The sequence below is a fragment of the Desmodus rotundus genome, chromosome 12 (assembly GCF_022682495.2).
Source record: "Desmodus rotundus isolate HL8 chromosome 12, HLdesRot8A.1, whole genome shotgun sequence".
Taxonomy (NCBI): Eukaryota; Metazoa; Chordata; class Mammalia; order Chiroptera; family Phyllostomidae; genus Desmodus; species Desmodus rotundus.
Window position 1 is genome coordinate 66586397 of NC_071398.1, and position 24425 is coordinate 66610821.

The 24425-nt window shown below is 42.4% G+C and overlaps 1 protein-coding gene across 2 annotated transcripts in view; it reads right to left on the bottom strand.

The window, feature by feature from the left end:
* SPAG17 (sperm associated antigen 17) overlaps positions 1–24425 on the bottom strand; it is a 183151-nt gene that overhangs the window by 45938 nt on the left and 112788 nt on the right. For both annotated transcript variants that reach the window (XM_045203731.3, XM_024570600.4), the window contains exons 21-29: positions 20170–20409; positions 19079–19190; positions 16895–17053; positions 15619–15732; positions 11226–11401; positions 9277–9394; positions 7627–7805; positions 5555–5714; positions 985–1202 (exon numbers count right to left, since the gene is read on the bottom strand). In XM_045203731.3, the coding sequence (XP_045059666.2) occupies positions 985–1202; positions 5555–5714; positions 7627–7805; positions 9277–9394; positions 11226–11401; positions 15619–15732; positions 16895–17053; positions 19079–19190; positions 20170–20409 (1476 nt within the window). The remainder of the gene's footprint in view (positions 1–984; positions 1203–5554; positions 5715–7626; positions 7806–9276; positions 9395–11225; positions 11402–15618; positions 15733–16894; positions 17054–19078; positions 19191–20169; positions 20410–24425) is intronic.

A 24425-nucleotide genomic window follows, 5' to 3' on the forward strand; every position in this document is an offset into this window, starting at 1 on the left:
ACGTAATTGATCTCAACGGCAGCAGACATTTTGCTTCTGACGCGCATCATGTTACAAATGGTTACAAATGGGTAGGCAGTCCAGAAAACAGATAATAAGGCACTTAGGAAATCCTTTGTTTTGTTTGGACTCAGAGGGGGGACTCAGAGGGATGAATATTATAAGTCGTACTCATCAAAGCCCCACTAAGAGGTTAGAAGACCAGCTGAGGAATGGAAAGGGTTCTGTGTTCAGTCACCAACAATTGGCTCTAATCCTGCCTCCCACGGTGTGCTCTTGACCACGTCACGTAACTTGAGAGACCCAATTTCCTCATCTGTGTGACATTATTCATTGGTAGAAGGACCAATGAGATAATGTATGCAAAATCCCTAACAGAGAGTCTGGCATATAGAAGGTGTTGTTATTCACTCCCAGAGTTTCAATTTCACGTCCTAACAAAACCACTATTTTCTATACCACTCATTTGTCACTTAGTTTTATGCCACAAATAAAATCTTTCGTACAATTGCTCTGTGGTGTTCTTGAGTTTTTACGGGAGAATCTCCTTACATATACTGTAAGTTCTTTGAAGTCGAGATCATAAGCAAATTCCTGCCACTCACATCAGGTGCACACAAAGCAACAGGAATAAGGCACAGCCCTTATTTCCAGGGGGTAAGATGTGTACACAAATGCATTCAACACAAGGAAACATATGACATCATTAATCATACATGTCCTAGAGTAGCACTGAAAATTCGTGACCTGTCTTTCATTTCAAAGAGTAGTATTTCATGATATTCTATGCTGGTCAAATAAGCCACAAAACGCTTTCAGTTTTGGGGGGATGGATCCATCCATTCACCCATCCATCCACCAACCCACTACTGACTGCTTAAAAATTGTTATCGGAAATTTATTATTTGCCCAGCGCTCTTCTATGTGCTGTTTCTGAATTCCAGTGACTTAAGAAATTGTGCAATACACAGTAGTTGGCCATACCGTTCCGGTGACAGGGTCCGTGGACTGAAAGGACAAAAACGGGGCCAAGTCTACCATCCTTGCTGACCCTCTGGTGCCTATCCGGTCTCCTCCCGGTGTGGTTGTGAACCAGGTGCCTGCGTGAATCTCCACGGGAGCCGTCGTCTGAACTACGTCTATGGGAGGCTCATGGATTTCATTCTTATGTAACGCTGTTGACTGATTTTTGTGACTTTTGCCTGTGGAAGTTCAAGCAGAATCAAACACAACAATATAACTATAATATCAATTATATAAATCGCTCGCTGTTTTGACTCAGTGTAAAGACACTGTTGCATAAAAATTGTAAGCAGTATTCATCAAGTATATTATTTCTCTAATGATAAAAATACCAGGTTATGAGTATCTTAATCTTGGCACCTGAACCTTGGCTGGATTCTCATCACTTCCTTCCAAACGTACACATTCGTATAGACAGTTCACTCTCTATGACATAATACCTATTCTGGCCAATTTCTGTACACCTCTGAGTCTTGCCTGTATTTCCCTGGATCCCAGATTTTTGGTTTTGTACTATGGTTTTTATTTTATTACATTTTATTTTAAATCCTTACCTGAGGATATGTTTATTGATTTTAGACAGAGAGGAAGGGGGTGGGGAGGGAGAGAGAGAGAGAGAGAGACAGGGAAATATTGAAACATCAATCGGTTGCCTCCTGTATGAGCCCTGACTGGGGATCAAACCCACAACCTAGGTATGTGCCCTGACAGGGGATCAAACCCACAGGTTTTTGGTGTACGGGACAATGCTTCAAGCAACTAAACTACCTGGCCATGGCTGGGCTGTGGTTTTAAAGCCTACTTTTTCTTCTCATGTATCTGTCAAACTTTTGGACTCCTTTTGACTTACTGGACTCTAGCATTTGACTAGATTTTTAACCTTCCATTCCCCCAAGTTTGTCACTTTTTAAGTCATAGATAGAAACCATCTTTCTTCAGTCCTGAATCTGAAGAACCTTACCAACCGGGTATTTCCTTGGCCTCTCATCAGGGCAGAGGACTTGCACAGTTTAATTACTATGTTGATAATCACCTGATACATACCCCCCATCCCTGCCACCACCCACGTGGAACAGGAAAACATAACTGAAGACATCCTCACGAAACTCTGTGAATAATGCTTCTAATTCTCTATCAGGATAGATTTATTTAGTTTATTTGTATGAACAACAGTGAGTAATCTATAGGTAAGATTTGCCAGTGTTACCAAGCCTCCATCAAAGTAAACTTAGACCCAGAAACAATTTGCAAGCAAAGAGAGAAAAGGATTGTTAACCAGAAAGATGCTTCAGTTTCATACCATGAAATAGGTATTAGGGCATGAATCTTGGCCTAAGAAGAAGACTCAACCAATGGTGGGAACCAAAGGAGACAGATACATCCAGCTAAGACTTTCCATTGCTGTGAGATTCATTTTGGACACGCATGTATTTCTAGAGCACTAAAAGAAGACAAGATGGATAGACCTACACAAATTACTTAGAATGAAGCTCAGAGAGCCAAAGTGGTAAAAGCAATGAAGGAAAGGTTTAAAAACTCTCATATATGTTTAAATGGAATTTTAGAAGAGAAAAAAAGGATCAGAAACATTATTTGAAGAGATAATTATTGAGAACTTTTCAGAATCAATGAAAAATAATAATCTGCAGATTCAAGAAGACCAATGTATTCTTACTTGGGTAAATAAAAAGAAATCTACAACTTAAATTATACTGAGATTTTAATGAAACTATTTTGAAAGCACTAAGATTATCTTCAAAGCAACAAGCAGACCGACTGCCAACTTTTCCACAACAACACAGAACGTAAGAAGAATATGGAGAATCATGGTCAATGTGTAAAAAGAAAAGACCTGTAAACCTAGAATTCTATACCTACTGAAATTATCTTTCAAGAATGAGAACAACATAAAGACATATTCAGAAAATATCTGTTATACAAGAAATACACTAAAACCTCCAGTTAAGAGATAACTTTGTCAGAGTGAATTTTTAAAATATCTACCTGTATGCTGCTCACAGGAGATGCAGTTAAACACAAACCATAGAAAGTAAAGTGAAGTGTGGAAAAGTCATGCTGGCAAAGTATTAAACAACATCTGGTATCACTATAACAAAATAGGCAAGATAGAGCCCCCAAAATCCTAGAGTAAAAAGTCATTGCAGAGTTGTAAAATTACATTTGTAGAAAAACTAGGCAAACCCTCAAACCCTCAAACTCCAACTGAACTACCAAAAGTAGAGCCAAAAGCCAGTCTACACGCACAGACGTAGAAGAGCAACTGAAATGAACAGGTAAATGGAGGTGTCCACAGACCTCACAATTTCCCAACAGGCCGTCCCCCCAAGGACAGGGTCCCGTCCCAGGGGATACTGGTGTGGGCAGTATCTAAGATGAACAAAGCCAGCCCCTGAATGAATTAAAGAGGAAAGGCTAGGAATGCGCCTGGGGTGTTGGGTAGGGTTGGTCCTTTCACGGCAGGTTTTGAAAGCACTGGTGAAATACAACCCCTAAAAGTGGATGCATCTAAGAGAGCAATTTAAAAATGGGCAAAATGTATCAACAGACACCTCACCGAAGATGATATGTAGGTGGTAAATAAGCATATCATTTAGGATTAACGTTAAAACAACAATGAGATACTGCTACACACCCATGGGAACGGCTAAAACCCACAACAGCTGACATCCTCAAATGCTGCCAAGGAGGTGGGGCAACAGGAACTCTCATCCATTGCTGGTGGGAAGGCAAAAGTGGTACAGCCACTTTGAAAGGCAGTCTGGCCTTTCTTACATGCTGGACTTATACATGGAATTTGCTCTCAGGTATTTATTTAAATGAACTGAAAACATATTCACACAAAAACCCGCAGACAAATGTTTAAAAGCAGCTTCGTGACAATTGCCAAAAAACTGGAACCAACCAAGAAAAGAGGGCCCGTAAAGACTGTTGGTGGCCATGTAAATTGGTCCAACCGGTATGGAAAACAATGGGAGGTTTTTTAAATATTAACGATAAATCTACCATATCATGCTCTCCCCCCAAAAAACAACTAGAAGCAACTGATACAGGGTGCGGCCAAAGTAGGTCTGCAGTTGTGCGTACGAGAAACGCAGAGTTTATTCTTGTGGTACTGTTTCTGCCGTGTTGTGTTAGTTTCCATGCGGACACCTGCAAAATTACTTTTGCCTCGCTCTGTACATCCCTCAAGCGGTGAGTGGGTCAGCGAGCTGCCGCACACCTACGCAGCGGAGTGTTATTTTATTAGTTAAAATAAACGTGCTATCGAGCCATGAAAAGCTATGGGGGAATCTTAACTGTAGTCACTGAGTGAAGCAAGCCAATCTGAAAAGGGTATAGACTACATACAGGGTTCCCATTGCATGACCTTCTGGAAGAGGCAAAACTGAAGGAACAAGATTGGGGGTGGTTCAGGGTGGGGGAGAAGAGAAGAATGAGTAAGTGGAGCACAGGGGCTAGTTAAGGTGACAAAACTGTTCTTTCTGTGTGATACTCTAGGTGGGTTCGTGACATTACGCTTTTGTGAGAACTCACAGAACTGCACACACAAAAAGTGAACTTGACTTCATAACAATGTATCAATATTGGTTCATCAATTTTAACAAATGTAACACTTTCAAAACCTTAGACACAGGGACAGCGGAGCCAGGAAGAGAGGAAGTATATGGGAATTCTCTGTACTGTGCTTTCAGCTCTTTTTTTTTTTCTGTAAAATTAAGCTTGCCTTTAAAAAGTCTGTTAGTTAAAAAAGAAGAAGTAAACACATCACCCCTGATGGAAGGGCCATAAAGAAATTGGGCACACAATGCTGGAAGCAGGAGCCCTCTGGAGCCAGTTTGGGCAATTCGACAAGGGGCTACACCACCACCAGCACGCCCAGTCCTGGAGGCGGCAAGGGAGGGAGCCCGGAGCTGGGGAGCTTGGAAAGCTGTGGGGAATGCTTCCGTTCTCTCCACCAGGGGCCTCCTGCTACTACCGAAGGAAAATCTACCTTACGGAATTGTGAGTTAGCAAGAAAGGAAGGCACTTTGCTTCCACACGAGGCGACAGGGCACTGTGGTGAGACTTCTCTGTGAAACTGGCAGAAAAGACCAAGTCTCCGCCTCAGATCATGACAGGCCTGTGAGAAACTGGGCTAAATGCGTAATGTATGAAAGAGAGTGTGTTAGGGGGCAGCTGCTCAGACTCAAGTCCCAGCTCTACCACTTACTAGCTGAGAGGCCTCAAGTAGGTTTCTTAACGTCTCTTTGTCTCAATTTCCTCACCTATAAATTGGGATTATTAAAATATGCATACTTCACAGGACTGAAATGAGCATTAGCTGATTTAATGGAGGGCTGGACGAAAATAGGTTTACAGAGCTAAGGCTGCACGGGCGTACACAATGACGCAAGAACATGTTCCTTATTCTTGCTTCATAAAAGACGAGCAATAATGACGACGTCGAACCCTTATTAAGCACGTGATCTCTGAGCTCCACTGCAGAGAGGCTTCCTTCGGTGGTGGTTACCTTTCTTTGTGAGGACAGTCTCCGACGGCACTCTCTCTGGTTTTTGCTGAGCGACGGAGTCCATCAGGTCTCCACTGGGGCGGCTGGCGGGTACGTCTGCAGGAGTACGCACGGGCCCAGAGTCCGGACTGCTGCTCACGGCGCCGTCTGCAAACAGGATCTGAAGGACAAGCACAAGCCCAGCGTTCTCAGAAGCAGGGAAGAGCCTGGTTAACAATGAACATGGTGCACTAAACTGAAATACGTTAAAAAGGACCAAAGAAGTGCCTTTGCACACTTCCAGACTCAGCATCATAAAGTGTAGGACAAAAGGGTCGACTTGGAGCTCAGAGGCAAAAGCTTAAAAACCAGCATAAAAATATCACTTTTTCCATTTACCTTCTACGCTATTTGTTCTCATTTCCTGTTTCTTAATTAGATTGACTTGTTTTATGTTTTTTCCTCATTCACCCTTCCCCTGTGGTAACTGGGAAATTATCCACTGTTTCAGTTTTTCTAATGACTACATTTAAAACTGTATCACACACTTAAATCTTTAGTTTCTATCAGTATCTACCTAGTATGTACAGTATCTAGAGGCATTGTCAATATACAGTCTACCCAGGATCAGTATTTATAGACTCCCAATGAACAGGACACGAACCGCCAGTGTGGCTACTAAGAAGTCCAATATCTATCTTAATTCTTTTGTAGGTAACTGGTTTCCTCAGGAAGCTTTTGGGGGTGCCTACCTACACAGTCCTAAAGCTGTACTAGACACATTGAAATACCGTGGTTTTTGGACTATAAGACACACTGAACCATAAGATGCACCTAGGTTTTAGAGGAGAAAAATAGGGAAAAAACCCTGCTCTAATGCCGCCTCTCCTGCCCCTGTCCAGCGAGCCAGGTAAGCTGCATTCAGACTATAAGACACACCCCCATTTCCCTCCCAAATATGGTGGGGGGGGGCGTCTTATAGTCTGAAAAATACGGTAATCTGTCAACAGTTAGTATCTCTCCTGATTGGCACTTAGTTGTCCTGTTTAACCTGAACTATTTTACTTTTTAAGCCCTAGGAACATTCACCAGCTTATTTCTTTCATTATTGTCACTATTTTCTTCCTATGGGAATCCTATCACAGAGACCTCTTCTCCATGTCTCCTACCTTCCTCTCCTTCCCCGTCCTCCATTTTTAGTCTCTAACAACTCTTGATTTTTTTCCCATGGCAACTTTTAAAAACTGTTATTTTATGGACTGGGAACCTCTCAAGTCTCTGCGTATATTACTTTCACTTACTTTCAAGTTTTTTTAGTTAAGCTATTTACTCTTACTTTGAGATGCCATTCATTTAATTTATTGGATGTTGTGCTTTGCTTTCCTGGGGTTGGTTTCTCTCCCGAGCTGATGGTTCTCGGGTGCATGGTCCTGTCTCTCACCCAGAACTCCGACCCACTCCTGGCACGCAGTCTGCACAGAGGAGCCCCTGCCCTGTGACAGCTGGGAGGGATGGAGCAGGCACATGGCACCCGGTAGAACAGTTTCGGGTTCCCACCCCCAGGTAGTAGTGAGTCACCGGGGCACCACCCTGATTTCTGAGCGCAGAGCTCCATCTGTGAAACGGCTGCGTTAAAACTCCCAGTTTTAATTTCGCTGCGGGTTTTTAAGAATACGTTTTAGACTCTGCATTTGTTTCTCCATCGGTTGGATCTCATCTGACTTGAATTTCCTAGGAACTCTCCTAATCTTCTGGTCCACTGGAGATCCAGTTTGTTGTTCTTTAGTACTGTCGCGAATTTATTATTTAGAAGTATTTTTCTATTGCTTAAGGTGCTTTGAGAGGGAGAGGAGGTAACCGGTGCTCAGTAAGCAGTCGTGGGTCATACGTACACGGTAAGTGTGTCTGCGTCCTGTATGGCATAGACGCGACGTGTTTCTTCTAACTATGCTATTTTTACCTGTCATTTTCAACCGTCATTCCATTTTCAAATGAGCTTATCCTCTTCTCCATCACAATACTGTTCCTTACCCATCACTTCTGTATTTCACTTCGCAGCAGGAAAGAGTAATTTCTCCCACTTGCGCCCTCACCTGTGTGGATCCATCCAGCATGTACTTGACCACAGTGCCCTGACTGGTGATGACTCTCGAGGCCTCCTGCTCTGCCGGGGGCATCAGCGGTCTGTAGAACTCGTAGTGCTTCCCCCTCTGGGGGTAGCTCTGTCGGATCATTAGGTCCCGAGTGGGTTCCTCATCGATGACATATTTATCTTAAAGGAAAAAAAAAAGCCTTACTATGAACCGGGCAATGCAGGGTGGCCGGGATTTTATCCTCCTGCTCAGCTCCCTTTCATTCTTTGGTCTACATGTGAGCAATTGGGCCGTTCCCACCTATGACTGACAGCCCCGGTCCTGGCTCTTGGCTGCCTTTGCCACAGTCAGATGTGGTAAGTAAGGTCCCTGCAAGCACGCACTTCCTAGGCACCTTCTCCGTGTGTAAGCCACCCTCTCTAATGAAGGCCAGGACACCTCAGGGCGGGCAGAGGAAAGCAGCCGACGTATGCTGTTTCAGATGCTCCCTTTGGAAAGGCTGCGAGAAAGCTCTCACCCCCTGCTGCCCCCATTGCTGCCCTAGTGTCCCCTGGTTGCCCAGAGCCCCAGGGAAGTCACTCTCTCAGGCCTGCCCTTCCTAAATCACGCATCATCCTTCAGAGTTCATGTAATCCCTGCATCTCCAACCAAATCCAGATTTTTCTCAGGGTGCTGCTCTTAAAGTGGCAATCAAGGAGAAAAGTACATATTACATTCAAAGGAAAGTAGTATTATTGAGACTTCATGGCACACTGTAGCTGCCAGGTTTCTGTTCATTGAATAATTTCCTCTTCTCAATTTATAAAGTAGTTTATTAACCTGTGATGGTAGAATTTCAAGGGCTAGATCAAGTTGGTGGGAAATTATTTTGGATTGAAGGCCTTTTATGATACCTCCTCAAGTGGCAGAAATAAGACACATTTATTGAGATATTTCCACATGTTAAATGCTTTGTGTGTGTATTTCATTTATTAGCCCACGTCAACAACCCTTTAAGGCAGGCACCTGTATTTCCCAGAGTTTCAGATGAAAGGAGGGAGTTTGGGAAGGGTTGTAACTTCTCCAAGGTCGCACAGCCAGTAAGTGGCAGAGCTGGGACTTGAATCAGGTTCCTGTGCTCAACCATTTGCTTCTGCTGGACAAACAGTCACTACTACCACCACCGACCAAAGACAAAAACCTAAGGCTGGAACACTACGTTCCAGATTAGAAAGTATTTTCTCACTTAATACTTATTAGCAGCCTGTGTAGTATATGACATTGTTTTATAAATGAAGAAATTCGGGGGGACACGGGCCATGACTCGTCCACAGTCACCCAGGAAAGATTTCTGCCACTTAGGACTTGAGGGTCTTGGGCAAGTCACTGAACCTCCTGAAGCCTCAATTTCTTCATTTTGTAAAAAGGAATTACTAGGACTTAGCTTACAGCAGTTGTGTTTTGTCATATACGGTAAGTTATTAAGTAAGTGCCTAGCCCAGAGGTAAGCGCTCAAAAAGTGGTTACTATTATTATTACTAGCCTATTGTGTTCATTATTGACAACAAGTATGTTTAATTGTCAGGAAAGTACACCATGTCAACGGTGACTTGACTATTTTCAATATGACTTTTTGCCCCCTGCCCCTGCCCGACCCCAGGTCGCACTCACCTGTCGACTCATGCCCAATGAAGGTCACCAGGAGCCCATTGGGGCAGGACACGTTGAGGTTTTGGAAGGTGGGAACAAAAACAGTCTCTTGTACAACAGGTTCTGGTTCTACTTCCTCCTGTAAATAATTTAATGTGTGAGTAACTGCTCACCCTTCATGAATGAGTTATTGATGTACTATGCCTGAGCAAGCACTTGGCGAGGGCATCGGATATGACTTGCCCAGGAGTAGCGGGCCCTGCGAGGGAGCCCGTAAAAACGGCTGCGCCCTTGCTGCAGTTTATGCCCTGCTAGTGGAAGGGCACACGGCCACGTGACGCAGTCAGAGAGCAGGGCCACGCGGTGGGCACATCTCCCCTCAGAAAAGGGGGCTATCAAAGTTTATGACAGTAATTAGGAAAACATCCTGGAGGATTTGGGGCTTGAATGAGGCCTTGAAAGATGCTCTGTCTGCATGTGCAGGGAGGTGTGAGGGCAGCCTCATGTCCCCCACCCTCTTGTGCAAAGGACTCTTGCCGTCTGAAGGCTGCAGACATTACGCTATTGGGATACCTTATGCTAATGAGTGCACGTTGCTTTTGTATTAATTAAAAATTAAAGAAAATAACAATTAAACAGTTATTTATAAACTGATGAGGGTTTGGGTGTGTCTACTTAAAAACACTAGTTAACTTTATGCTAGTGAGGCCTGCACACCATGCTCGGTTATGTGGGCTCCAGAAAGAAAGTCGCTGTGGAGCCCGTGGCCAGTCCCTAATGATAACCATCTCCGTTTTCCCGCTTGGCTCTCTTTCGTTCGCCTCTGAAATCATTCCAACTGATCCCCCATCGCTGGATTTTCAGTTTATTCTAACCAGTCTTTTATTTCTGACCATTTAGGTTGTTCTGTCTTTGTTACTAACAGAGAATAAAATCTGGTTAGCTGAAAGTCAATTAAAAACACAAAGCAAAATGAAGAGGAAAAACCTTATAAAATTCTGAAGAGGGAATAATAATGCTCAAAGACACGTCCTCCATCATCACACACAAAACCAGTTTAAAAAATGTTGGGTGAACCAATTGGTTTACCATCAAATTGCTTTCAGCCAAACTACCGGATTGCCTGGGATTATTCTGTTCAACACTTGAACAGTTTCACTTAACAAGGGTCAAATGCCCTAGCTTGAGAAAGCTTACCTAGTGTAGCCACGTACATATGGAGAAGGGGCTAAGTAACATTCAGACTCCATGATTTTTAAATGGCCGGGGTCTGAAATCCAAGCTCCTGATCACTTGCTAACACAACTCCTCTAATAAATTTGTATGTGGCCACAGTGCCCCCTGCAGAACTGCAGCAGTAAATGCCGAGAGGGGAAAGGGGGCCAGTGGTTTCCTCTTTTCCTTCTTTTGGAACCTGATTTGATCTGTTTTCCCACTAGGAAAATGGCTAAGGCACAGTGTGTGTGTGTGTGTGTGTGTGTGTTTGGTGAAGGGATGGAGAGACAGGGTGGGCTCCTCTCTCGCCAGAAGTGGGTGGCCCTTCATCTTGCTAATTCTTAGCTCATCAATATCTGAGTCCAAGTATGTCAGATGGAAATGTTCCCACTATTTAGAGATTCTCCTCTTCTAATCGTTTATCTCTATGGAACTGAATACATTATTTAAAATCAGGAATGGTAGAACTCTACCAGCCAAAAGCAAAGACCACCCAAGAACCCGGGAAGGAAAGACCAGGTGGAATTAGTCATTCTGCGGTTAGATTGAGTGACCTGAGACAGTCTGTCTATGACAATATGTCTCCTGGCATGGGAATCCTACTCCTGTTTACTCATAACTGAAGCTTCAAGGAATGTTAAGGCATCTGTACAATAAAATGTAGGTGCTATAATAACCCTGCTGATAGAACCTGTGATTTTTAAAGAGCCGACATTGAAAAGTGGAGTTTAGAATCCATGGCAAGGTCCAGTCACCTTTTTTTCTTCTTCCTTTGGGTGTTCCTCCTCTTTAAGAGATTCTTTGGGTTTTTCTTTGCCTTTTGTTTTCCCTTTCCCTTTGGCTTGAGGAACAGGCGCTATAACAGGAATTACTGTCGGAAGAAGCGCTGATGGGATATTCAACATGGCTTCCAAATTAGGGTCCTTATCCTCTGTAAGGAGAAACCGAGGAGATTAGACATCCATACTTGATATGTTTGTTAAATAAAATTTACATCTCAAACATTTATACAAGTTGGCAACAATTTTCACCTTGCTGAATATGATTTATCAGTTGGACGGATGTCAGGTGAAATGTATTTGATTTGAAAATCAGGATTGTAGAGAAAACATCTGAGGTACTTAATGTAATGATGTATTTGATGGAGTCGTTATTTTGAATGTTCTCTCCTTCGCATCTAGATTGCAAACTCCCAAGGACAGAGCAGTAACTGTCTCTTCATTTAACTGAGCTGTATTTATTAAGAGACTCTTATATACAAACTATTCAGAGCAGTGGGAAAAAATAAAAAATATATAAAATATAAAATACCTTATGGAGCTGAAATAGTCAAAATAAGATCTGTACTCAAATAGCTTCAATACAAGAACATATCAAACATGAATACAAGGGATACAGACAAGGAAATTCAGAAAAGAGATAATTTCTAGCTGAGATGATAAAAGAAGTTTTCTTGTAGAAAATCAATTCTATCTGGGCTTTAAGAAATGGTCAGAATTCTACAAGGAGAGCTGATCTGTGGGGCCGTCACGTCGGAGCCTCTGAGCGCTTTGCATCTCGAGCTGTGTTCCCCTCTGGGCTGCAGGCCGACACTCCCACCTGGACCTCCTTTCCCCTTAGTCTCCTCTCCTGAGTCTTCCTCTTTTGTCAAGCTGTTAGATGTTGCTAGGTGCCAGGGGGTTCCCCTTATCCTTATACAACAGATGTCCTTGACTCTGGCTGTCCATGATAACTACTCATGGACACAGACAAACAGACAAACAAACAAACAGCACATGCTCAGGTCTCCACCTTAACCTACTGAAGCAGACTCTCTGGGAAGGAGGCCCAGGTGTTTATATTTGCGAAACGTCACAGGTGACTGCAACGCACAGCCCAGGCTGAGCCCTTGCACGAGCTGTATCAGATCTGGGTGATCTCCTTCACGCCTGGGGCTCCAACTGTCACCTACAAGCTCATGACATCTCAAAATGTACATGTCAAGGCATGACCTTGCTTTTCTCAGCCCCCCGATCCGTATTTCCAACTGCTTTCAGACATCTCCCCCTGGAGGAGATGCTGGAGACATTTCAAACTCCTCTCCCCAGCCAGGCTTACGTTCTCACGTGCTCACTCTCAGTTCACGCCATGACCAATCATGCACCTGGTTTCCATGCTAGACATTGACATCATTTGCATTTCCTCTTTTTGACTCACTCAATACATCCAACCAGTCGCCAAGCCCTCAGAGATTTCTCTCAAATCATGCCTCTCCGATCTAATCCTAGCATCTGAGCTCAGATTCTCATTTTCTTTTGCTAACTTTCTGCAGTGGTTTCCTAACTGGTATCATGGCACCTCCAATACCACCACTTCAGGGTACCTTCTGAATGGTTACTAAAGTTGTTCCTAAAATAAAAGCCGATCATGTCACTTCCTGTCCCTTACTTAAAGACCTCTGCCACTCACTACTTACACAGGGCACACAGAGTTCACCTTCTTTCGCTCCAGTCACTCAACTTCTTACTTGTCTGTACAGACGCCATGCTTTTACATAATTGAGTATTTATACAAATGCTTCTTACTGTCTAGAATTCCCTTTCCTTGTTGCTTTGTCTGGATAATTCCCAGTCCTCCCTAAAATTCCATCTCAGATGCTCTACCTTCTGTCTGAAGTATTTTCTAGCTGTTCCCAGTACTCTGTTTATATGTAATTTCTACCACTTAGAAATGGCAGTTCTTTCTCTCTGTTTTCTTTTCCCACTAGGCATAGAATTCTTTTGAGTAGTGGTTGCATGGTTTTATTCATCTTAGTGGCTCCATGCCAGCAAGGTGCCTGACCCATACGAACTACAGCTTGTAAATAAGTGAATGGCAACCAGTCACAGGCCGCTGGAAACTCCTCCCTCTCGTCCCATTCATTTACTTATTTGGTAAATATTTATTGAGTAGCTACTACTATGTACCATGAATTGAGTAGCCAATAATGAGTGAGACTACAAGGAGCTTATAGTGCAATGGGCAGTTCGGATGAAGAAGCCCTCTGGTCCAACGCTGTGTGTTAAGTCTGTGCCAGGGGAGGTACAGAGCACCATAGGAACCCAAAGAAAGGTCACCTAACACAAAACGCCTCCCTGCAAGCTACACCCAGGCTGTGTGGCACAGGCTGCCTTTCCATAAAGGTGTTGTGCTTTTAAACTACTAAACTTCGTGCACACTATTCCAGGCGTCTAGAATTCCCTGCCTTCGATCCTTTGCCTGTGCAATTCTCACCTCCAAAAACCCAATTCACACTAGCTAGTTGGGTTCACAAAAACCCAAGCTACTGCCGCTGGATCTGGGAAGCACTTCTCACAGCAAGTAGCCTGTAAGCCGAGAGACGTGCAGCGTGAGAGGAAGTGTAATTGCTGAAAGCGGTGGCGTGCCTAGCAGGGCAAAGTGGTGTGAGCAAGAGGCACAGCACGAGTGGTGTGTAATAGATAAGGGGAAGCATAGTTCATTCGAGGAGCTAAAAGGCACGAAAAGAACAGGGAAGCCAAGATGTGGAAACAACCTAAATATCCATCGACAGATGGTTAGATACATAAAATGTGCTACAGACATATGATTCAGTTTTTAGAAAGAAGAAAACTCTGCAATATGTGGCAACACGGATGATCCTTGAGGACATTATGCTGAAATAAAACAGTCACAGAAAAACAAATGCGGCACTATTCCTCTTATATAAAGTGTCTAAAGTAGTCTAATTTCACCGCAGTGGAACGGTGGCTGCCAGGGGCTGTGGGGAGAGGTAAGTGGGCAGTGACGGATCAGTGCGCATGAAGCTTCGGTTTGGCGAGGTGAATAAGCTCTAGAGGACCGTGTACAGTCAATGAAGGGCAGAGAACTGAACTGGAAATCTGCTTAGCCATTAGTGTGTAAAAGTTCTCAAATATTAGTATTATATGCATCTTTAAGGAATGTATAATATATGTTTTACAAAGACTAATGCCTCCAACTTTTTAAATACACATCAAGTAAACCATTACTTATTATCCACACTAGAAACAGTTTCCAATGCAGTACTTATAACCTGAAATTAGCAACATTTGTTTCAGATGAAATGATTGCTTATTAACTTATTAAAGATTAAATAAAGAATAAGAAAATCAGGAAATAGCAGCTAGTCGATAGAATGTAAATATTTTCATTTAAAATCATGACAACCTATGTTCAGAGGGGATAGGATTTTTTAGTGACTATGTGTGATAATGAATTTTAATACATAATCTGTTAGGCACCAAATGACTTCTCCAAGTGCCAGTTTAAAAACAAATCAAATACAAAGCTAAAAGACAAACCCCCCCCAAAACAAAATACCCACAAATTCAGTGGACTGTCGAGCTCACTACAGTACTACAGCGTTTGGCACAAAGTAAGACACAGGACTGCGACCGCCCGTGGGCGTGGGCCTCTGCAGAACTGGAGGCCCCAGTAGGGGGGTCCCTGAATCCCCGCGATCCACACGCTGCCCAGGCTACACAGCACAGGGATTGTCTTTTGATTTTAAATCTGTTGTGGTTAGATTTCTATAAAATGCATGGAAACCCACAAGATTTCCTAATTAGTTCTTGGTAAAGAGACATATTATTCTGTGGTTTGTAAGCAAATAGCTTCCAGTTGGAGAATTTGTTTGTTAAAAGTGGGGTAAAGAAATCTTTCAAGATGTCCAATGAATATCTCCTTTAAGACTAATGTTCTAAAGCACACCAAGTAGTTGTATAATCGCAGGATTCATAAAAATGTTATTCTGTAGAAGACCAAAAGGATTCCTTGGCAAATCATGCTTTCTTTGGCACCATCGGACTTGTTTTCGCAGGCTAGTTAACGAAGACGACCAGAAGATATATGTGTGTGTATGCGATCCTGTGTGTCAGTGTAATCGTAAGATTCTACAGAATGAAAGCTTTCCCAAAGAACTGTTATTTTCTACGTATGAAAGATTACATATGCATGTATGTGTACACACACACGTACACACACACACACATACATACTGACATGCATGCCCGCCCTTCAGGAAATGAAGGGCGTTAAATCAGAACGGGTTTGTCCACACGTGAGCAGACTGGGGATGGGCGGGCTCCCTGGGTAACGGGACACGCGTCCTTTCTGTTGTGGCTTTGTCACCTGGCACGGTTCCACTAGGTCCGTAGTAACTTATTGAGAGGCAGATTCCATTTTCCAAGGTGGCGGAAAAGGATCCAAACTTGCTGACAGCTTTATGCTCCGCATTTGACTCTTCTGAAAAACAAAATCAAATCAAGGACATTTCCATTTTATTAAAAAAGAAATGTAAGCAAAACTCAGTGCAAAGTGGAGATCAGCTAGATATGTAAAAACATGAATATGATTAAGTACATTATAGTATGCCAATGAATTAATACAAAATCATTTAAAAAGCTTGTTTTCAAAGAATATTTAATTAATAAAAACACTCATGATGATAAAGAAACGCATCACGAGTAGTGCTTACCACCGGAGTGGTAGAGTTATTGTCCATTGTTATCGTCTTTAAATATTCCTGTATTTCCTAACATTTTGTAATAAATCCTATATTTTTATATAAAGGAAAACAAGGAAAAGTAATTTAAAAATTTCTGTTTTAAGTGCTTGGGTATATTCAAACTTGTCAAACATTGTGTTCTTGAGTTTGAAAAAATACTGTGACCACAACTAAATTTGTTAGCAAGATTTAGTTATTGTTCTTATTACTAACTTGAGTGTAAAACATTTATTAATTCACTCATCTCCTTCTCAGGTATAACCCACATCACATTGGGCAAGAAGCAATTAATTGCCCCTTCAGGTGTTGCCTAGCGATGTTCGATGGTATTACCAGGAAGTTTCATGCTGTCCAATCAATGGACTCCCACTCCGGAGCCTCATCTACCGGCAGGTAGAGACTCACATGGCCAAATTTAGGATTTTTCTCTTGTCCTTACAACTTAAGAAATTTGATACTACAGGGATAACTAAGTAATGGAGAGAACATAGATAGGAACCCTTCCTTTGCAATGAATATTGGAGAGAAGTTAAACCTTCAGGAGGAGTCAATTACTGCGTACCTAATACAAGTGCATAAAACGCAGCTCAGGCCAGAACGGACATGGCCAACTCAGTCTTGCTAGATACAGATGGCCAGGCTCCCTATGACAACTGGGATCAAAAGCTGGGTGTCCAGAGGGGACAAAATCAAGTAAGTAGCCCCCAATAGACGGACTACGTATATAATGTATATACACATTACATTAGGAAAAATGTATATAACCAGAATGGCAGAACGCTTCAGTCAGCACATGGGAAAATCACATGCTACCTGAGGGACACGTGTGCATTTTTGTCAGGTGGTGGGACACACCACTTACGTGTGAACACTCACTGCCACAGACATGCCTCTGCCTACCTGTTTCAATATTTTGTTCTCCCTCTCTTTCTCCTTCTTCGTCTTCTGAAGAATAATCCTCTTCTTCTTTTTCCTTTTTCACAATTTTCTTAGGGTCTTTTAAATGAATTATAAAATTGTGTTTGTCCTTTTTCACTTTCACTTTGACAAAAGTTGAGCCTGGGGAAGGATCATGGGATAGAAGATGAGCTGATATGATGCTCCATTAAGCTCCTTGACAAGACATCGAAATAACGCAGCACAGAATCCACACCAGGAAATAGGAATGCCTAGGGATGTCACCATTTTTCTAGAAAGATGCCTAAAGGAATACAGTGATGGTGGAGTCGGGAATAAGGGGCAGGTGGATCAGGGAGGCATTTGCAGCCTCTGTATTCACATCTCAAATCAAGTCCCAGCAGAGAAGGTAAATCAGCGGAGATTAACGTATAGCAGCTCTCGACTTTAATCACAGGATATAGGCATTGTGAAAGGGTTTTGCACCTTATCAACATTAGTTACAGTAGTTATTATTGTTAGTAACAGTTTTCCTAACAATACATTCTCTCTTCTAGTGTTCTGACTCATTGTTTGTCTCTTCTCTTGGCTTTTTTCTTCTTTTTTAAATCCAGTTTGATTGAACTGTCATCTCTCAAAACTGATAGAATTAGGATAAAAACACTGTATTTACTGTGCACCATCTGAAACATACACATTGCATGCATATGCAAATCTTGGTAAGAGTTAGAAAGAATTATCGAAAATACTACGGCAAATACCGTTACAAAACTTGAGTCCAGTGTTTTTCTCAGTTATGTGATTCTGTGCTGCATTTTAATTACTAGTAATTATACACTATACCAGAGATGATATCAAAATATTAAGTACTAACACATATGATAGTATAAACAAACATGCATAATTATATATTAATAAAAATCTCTTTCCCGCTTTAAATAAACAAACCTTATATAATAATACAGTCTGGCATTTGACGTGTACCACAAACCATTCTTTAAATAACGTGAATAATTTGCAGGACTTTTGCTTTAAAAATCATTGGTGTGACCCTTTATGTGATAGTGGCAGTTACTGCCTAGCGATGTGGCCACGCGGGTCATGGTTTCACACGGGGAATAGCATCTAACTCTTGCAACGATTTCCATTAAATTGAGTCGTTAGATGAAAGAAGGAAAGGAAGGAAAGGAAGGAAGCAAGGAAGCAAGGAAGGAAGGAAGGAAGGGAGGGGAGGAAGGAAGGAAGGGAGGGAAGGAAGGAGGGAAGAAGGGAAGGAAGGAAGGAAGGAGGGAAGGAAGAAGAAAGGTTTCAGAGAGGGGGAAGGAGGTAGAGGGAAGGCTAGGGAGTGAGAAGGGGCTGGCTGGTGTCTGGGGCGGAGTGTGGGGGTGGGAGGAGCCCATGTGGACCCTTGCTGGGGTGCATAATCTTGTGGACATTAAACAGGGTCCTGCTCACATCCTTCCAGACGGACCTCTCCACAGCTCTCAGAGACCACTGCTCCCCACCAGACAACAACCTTCAAGTACAGCCCAGGTCCTCCAACGCCCCTGAGGGATGTCCAAAGCACAGTGAAAAGGTCAGCCCTGTGAGGTGCCTCTGACAGGTTCCCTGAGGCCACAGCTGTACTTCCCTGAGAAGGATGAAGCACTTTCTTAAGGTTTTCCAGACTGGGTCCTCCTCAGCTCACCTGCCCCTCTCTCTTAAAGGCCCCTGAATCCAGGGGCAGCTTCTCTATCGCTAAATCACTGGGTATGGGCAGCAGGCCCCAGGCCCTGTGCTCCAGAGTCTACACAGGAAATCTGCTCTAAACGCCCAGCATGTGCTTGGCTTCCGGGACAACAAACACTATGTGTTGTAATTAACATGATTAACTATTTGGTTATCATAGTTACTATTATACTATTTCCCAATGACGCGGAAATATTTTCACATTTTAACAACTGGAACTTTCTGCTTGTGTGTCCCAGCTAACCTCTCGGGGCGGGGTGTGGTGGGGGGCGTGGCCTGGACTTTGCAGAGAGGATGACAACAGAATGTGGCGTCGACAGTGTCCAGGGTGGTGCGTAAACGAGTCGTAGGGGGCGCGCTACCACTCTCACCGAGCACACTCAGGAGTTCAGAGGCCCAGGGGGATCTGAAGTGGTTAAAGAGCTTCCAAGCCATCAGCTGGCTGCTTTCAAAATGTACCTTTTTCAAATGTTGTCTTTTCTACTTCAATCTGTCCTCCATCCGAAGGATACAGGTAATAATTTGTCCCTGAGATTTGGATGGGTATATTTCCCATATTGTATCCACGAAACTAGAAGAGAAAACATCATGCTTTGAGTGTGGAACTGGAATTGACAAACGGCAAAAAGCTTGGTGTCATCGGCCTGAATCGCTTACGGTTGCTATAAGCTTGGTTTCTGCCGAATGGTCTGTCTGTCACCGCAGACTCAGAGACCGGTGCCTGTGTTCTCTTCGGCACCCCCTGTCATGTTACCATGGCAGCCGGAGTTAAAGGCGGCCCATGATTTTAAACTGCTCACTGGGGCACGCTCGAACCCAGAGAAAAATCAAATCACTGCGCCACTGCCAAGGCAGTGTGAGAAGAAATCAATTTCGCTGTCGTTGGCTGTTAATTTTCCGTTTAAAGCGAACTGATACATGGAGCAGTATTTTCACTTTAACACAGGAAAACGTTAAAGACTTTTTTTTTACTAAGTGTTGCTAATAGAGTGCCAAGTGACTCTGCTGTGTGCTAAAGCTTGAAACAACGGTCTTGGAGGGGTAGCTAGGAAGGACGAAGCCTGCTTGTGTTTCTTTTTCCCCCATGAGGTTTTACTCATAAAACTGCTTGAGGGACAGGTGGGCGAAGGGAAGTTGTTACAAAAGCACAGGAGCAAAAACCACAGGTGCCTACGGAGAGGCAACTGAAAGTACTCAGGCCCTGTCCTCTGAGGCAGATAAAGCCAACCTTTGACCTGTCCCAGTTACTTATTTACATAAACCTGTAAGTGTTTTTGTATCAAATTTCCATCTTTCCTGCCCTCAGTAACCCAGCTTCCTGACACCAGGAAAATCTAGCCCGAGGGCGCTCTGGTCTGGAGACTGGCTACAAAGAAGGGCCCAGGCAGCTGAGGGTGGAGTATGGGTCTGAGGCCAACTGGATGAGTAGAAACCCCAAGGCTTTTGGTGGTGGCAGTAAAGACTGGGCACCGAATGTTTCCACGGAAGCTGGCTTTTCCCCCAAACCGTTACCAACCACCCAATAAAGCTTTTTCGGAAGCTGACTTTACCGGGTACACTCTCTCAGCTTCCGGCTCCGGGAGGGGCTCCTCTGACGTTTCTGAGAACTTTATTTGCTCTTCTCTAGGTTTCTCCTGGAAAACAGATTTTTTCTTCACTTTTCCACTCTCCTCTCTCTCTACCTTTTCTTTGCCTTTCCTTTTACTGCTTTCCTTACTCTTCTTCTCTGCTTTTTTGTCTTCCTTTAAGCGTTCCTCTTCTGCCAGTGGGTCTTGTTCTTCTTTCCAGGCCTGTGAACACATTACAAGTTGGAACAGGACTTTGAAAGAAATTATATCCCATTCAGGCCCATTCTGGAGAATATTTAACATGATTTTTGTAAGTGATATCTGACAAATCAAAATACTGAACTAGAAACCTCAGTATCATTCGGAGTCTCTTTCCCTCCCCCAACTTCTGTGTATTAAACCCTGCCAATTCTCTTCCGAGATCTCTCTTCAGCTTCTCACACTCTCTGTTGCAATTGCCTTTAGTTCAGGTCTCTTTATCTCTGGCCTGAACTGCTGCATCAGCCCCTTAGCTGGTCTCCCTGCCTCCTATACTTTTCAACATTAGTCTAATCCCCAATTTAGGTGCTAAACATGGTTAATCAGGAATATGGTAGACCAGATGTCCAAAGAAACATTCCTGGCAAAATACATTTTAAATCATGGGTAAAATATAAAAATCCTCATTGTAATGCAGAGCAGGGCTGGCAGCCCAGTAAAAGATATGTGGAAGCACTAATTCAGTGAGGGAGGTGAGCACCGAAGAGAGCAGTTTCCCATGGGCATCTCCCCATCCTTGCAGCTTAGAACTTGGTTTTCCAAGGGTTATGAGGACTAGAGACATAATCTGGGAGATCAGATCAGAGACCTCTGAATAGATGAGGTATTTTTTAAAAATGACCCCTTAATTGGATGAACTAGAAAAAATCTTGCCCCATAGAGGAAGACTATGGATTTTAGCCTGCTTCCCTGGCCCTGAGTTAATGTGGGTGGGGGTTCGGGGAGGAAGCTCCCCTGAGAACTCCTAACTGCAAGCCGGATGCCACACAGATGTGTGGTCAAGATGTACATGACCTGAAAACTTTACACTGAAAATGTTGGTTGGGGGTTGGTATCAGCTTACAAATGAAAATCACTCAACATGACAAAATAAGACAAAAGCAAGAACCTGAAGAAGAAACAAACTGAAATTATATCTGCAAAGCCTACAGATACTAAAATTATCAAATATAAGATAAATATTTTAATATGCTTAAATAAAGAAAAGGAGGCACCAAAAGTGTAAGAAACAAGAGCATATCAAAATAACAAGATGAGTCTGAAAGCCGGCTTGGAAACTGAATAGAAGTTTTCAAAGGGCAGTTTTGCAAGAGCGAACAGCAAAGCCAGTTCACAGAGCGGATGGAAGACACTAACTCTAACCTTCAGAAAGGCCAGGAATCAAAAGCAGAAAGTAACAGCGGTGTTCTGGACCCAGCTCATACGGATGTGAAAATTTTTATTATTAAAATTTTCAGGAATTTTGCAAGCTGGTTGCTAGCTGCCGCCATTATTAAAAATTACACTTCATAAACACACAATTAAAGAATATATTAAAACACAGGCAATAAATACTTAAAACTTACCACCTTCCTAATTATTTTGCTACATTTCACTATTATCTATGCTCTTGAGGTTCTGTCCATTGTATCTATATCATAGAAATACAATATAATGATGTGCTTCCAACTCTATTCAGTGAGATCATAGTGGTAGCTGAAAGCAGCCATGTGGCAGTATCTACACTACAGGTATCAGTAAATGCTACGAGTCAGGGACTGACTATTGATTATCTAAGAAAGTGATGGAGAACAAATTAATAATTCAGATTAAATTTGAAAGTGAGTCACGTTTGGAGCTATTACATTGTAGCTCGCACAAAAAATTGAGGAAATATTTTTCCAATATTTAAAACTATTACCTGATACATTTACACAATGAAATACTACGCAGCAGGAAGAAAGAAGAAGCTCCTACCCTTTGCGACAGCATGGATGGAACTGGAGAGCATTGTGCTAAGTGAAATAAGCCAGGTAGTGAGGGACAAGTACCATATGATCTCACCTTTAACTGGAACGTAATCAACAAAACAAATAAGCAAGAAAAATATAACGAGATGTTGAAATTAAGAACAATCTGACAATAAATAGAGGGGAGGTGGGTAGGGATAATGGGGGGAAGTGGGGGAAGGGTTTTCAGGAACAACTATAAAGGACACATGGACAAAACCAAGGGGGTTGAAGCAGGGGAGGGAGGTGGGGGTGGCTGGGGTGAGAGGGGAGTGATGGGGGGTAAATGCAGACAACTGTAATTGAACAACAATAAAATAATTTATAAAAATAAATAAATTAATTAATTAAAAAAAAACAACTATTACCTGATTCAGGTAAGAAGTCGCTTATGTCATTGATAAATCAGTGAGCTATATCCCTTTGTTGTGCACTTTTGCCTTGTTCATGTCAATAAAAACATTAATCAACGTTCATATTAGAACTATACTGTGTGTTGATTGTACTGTAGGTTGGCTAAGGACACAAGAGCTTAGTAAAAGTCAATCTCTATGAGAATCAAGCAACTAAATGGAATTTACACCAAGGAGCATTGTGTGCTTTATTACTTGTCAGTTGTGTGCTATACATACTATGTATCAGTAAAATTTAGAATAAACTCATACACACACATACACACATCTTGGTCTTACAGAACATTTACCAGAACACCACTGAGTGTTTTAAACAACTACAGAGAAAAGACAGTTATGTCTGTAAAGGAATAACACATTAGTTTGGCAATTAATTTATTAACAGCTATAAAGTCAGCCAGAAAAATGTGGAACAATACCTTGAGGGTATTAAGAGAGCATAAAAGCCCTGACTGGTGTGGCTCAGTGGATTGAGCACCAAACTGTGACGCAAAGGGTCTCTGGTTCAATTCCCAGTCGGGGCACATGCCCGGGTTGCGGGCCAGGTCCCAGTATGGGGGGAGCGAGAGGCAACCCCACATCGCTGTTTCTCTCCTTCTCTTTCTCCCTCCCTTCCCCTCTCTCTTAAAATAAGTAAAATCTTAAAAAAAAAAAGAGTACATAAAAGAGCCAGCCAAGAACTTTATTAAAGAAAATCATGCTTAATGAGTAAGAGTAAAATAAAGCCATTTTCCAGATAAATGAAAACTGAGGTTTTATAGGAAAAAAATTCCTACTACAGGAAGTCCTAAAGGCATAAGATGTGAGAAAAATGCTCAACCAAACAAATGATCAGTATGGGATAACTCTAAATAACACTGACTATATAAAATATTGACAATAATAATGTGTAATTTGGGGGAAGAAAAATCAAGATAAAACTTTAAAAAATTGGGAGAGTAAAACCAAATTTTAAATAATTTTAATAGTTCCTTGTGCCGGAAGAAAGTAGAGGTATTTCACTAAGTTTAGACTTCATTAAATTATAGATATAAGTTGAATTCATAGAGAAACCAAGAGTAAAATAGAAATGGAATGTTTGCATCCCAACCTTTCCTTTCAAGGGCCAGATAGTAAGTATTTTAGGTTTTGGGGGTCAAGGCACAAAATCAAGTACTATATAGCAAAGAAAGACACTTATATCATACTATAAAAAATGAATCTCAAAGATTAGGTATCTGAATATGAAAAGTGTGTCTATGAAGATATTCTGAGTACAGGAAAGTTAGCATGTAATCTCAGGGCGGAGCCCAAAACATGAAAGTCCTGAAACCATAAAAAGGTGACAGATTTACTTACTGAATTTTTTAAAAGTTTTTTTTAACACTTTATTTATTTTTAGAGAGAGGGGAAGGGAGAGAGAAAGAGAAGGAGAGAAACATCAATGTGTGAGAGAAACATTGACTGGTTGCCTCTCACACGCCCTCAACTGGGGATCTGGCTTGAAACCCAAGCATGTGCCCTGACTGGGAATTGAACCAGTGACCTTTCGGTTTGTGGGACGACACCCAACCCACTGGCCCATGCCAGTCAGGACAAAGGTGACATGATTAAAAACTCTTTTTGTAAGCTATAACATCCATACAAAAAGGGCATAAAACCTACGTGGAGAGTGTTGAATCTCCACCAAGAAAACACTACCTGGTACCACCACCAGGTCAAGAATCGGACCATCTCCAGCTTCCCATCCACTGCCCCGAGGGCAAACACTATCCTAACTTGTAAAACTTCAGGTTACTTTGGCTGCTTTGAAACTTTA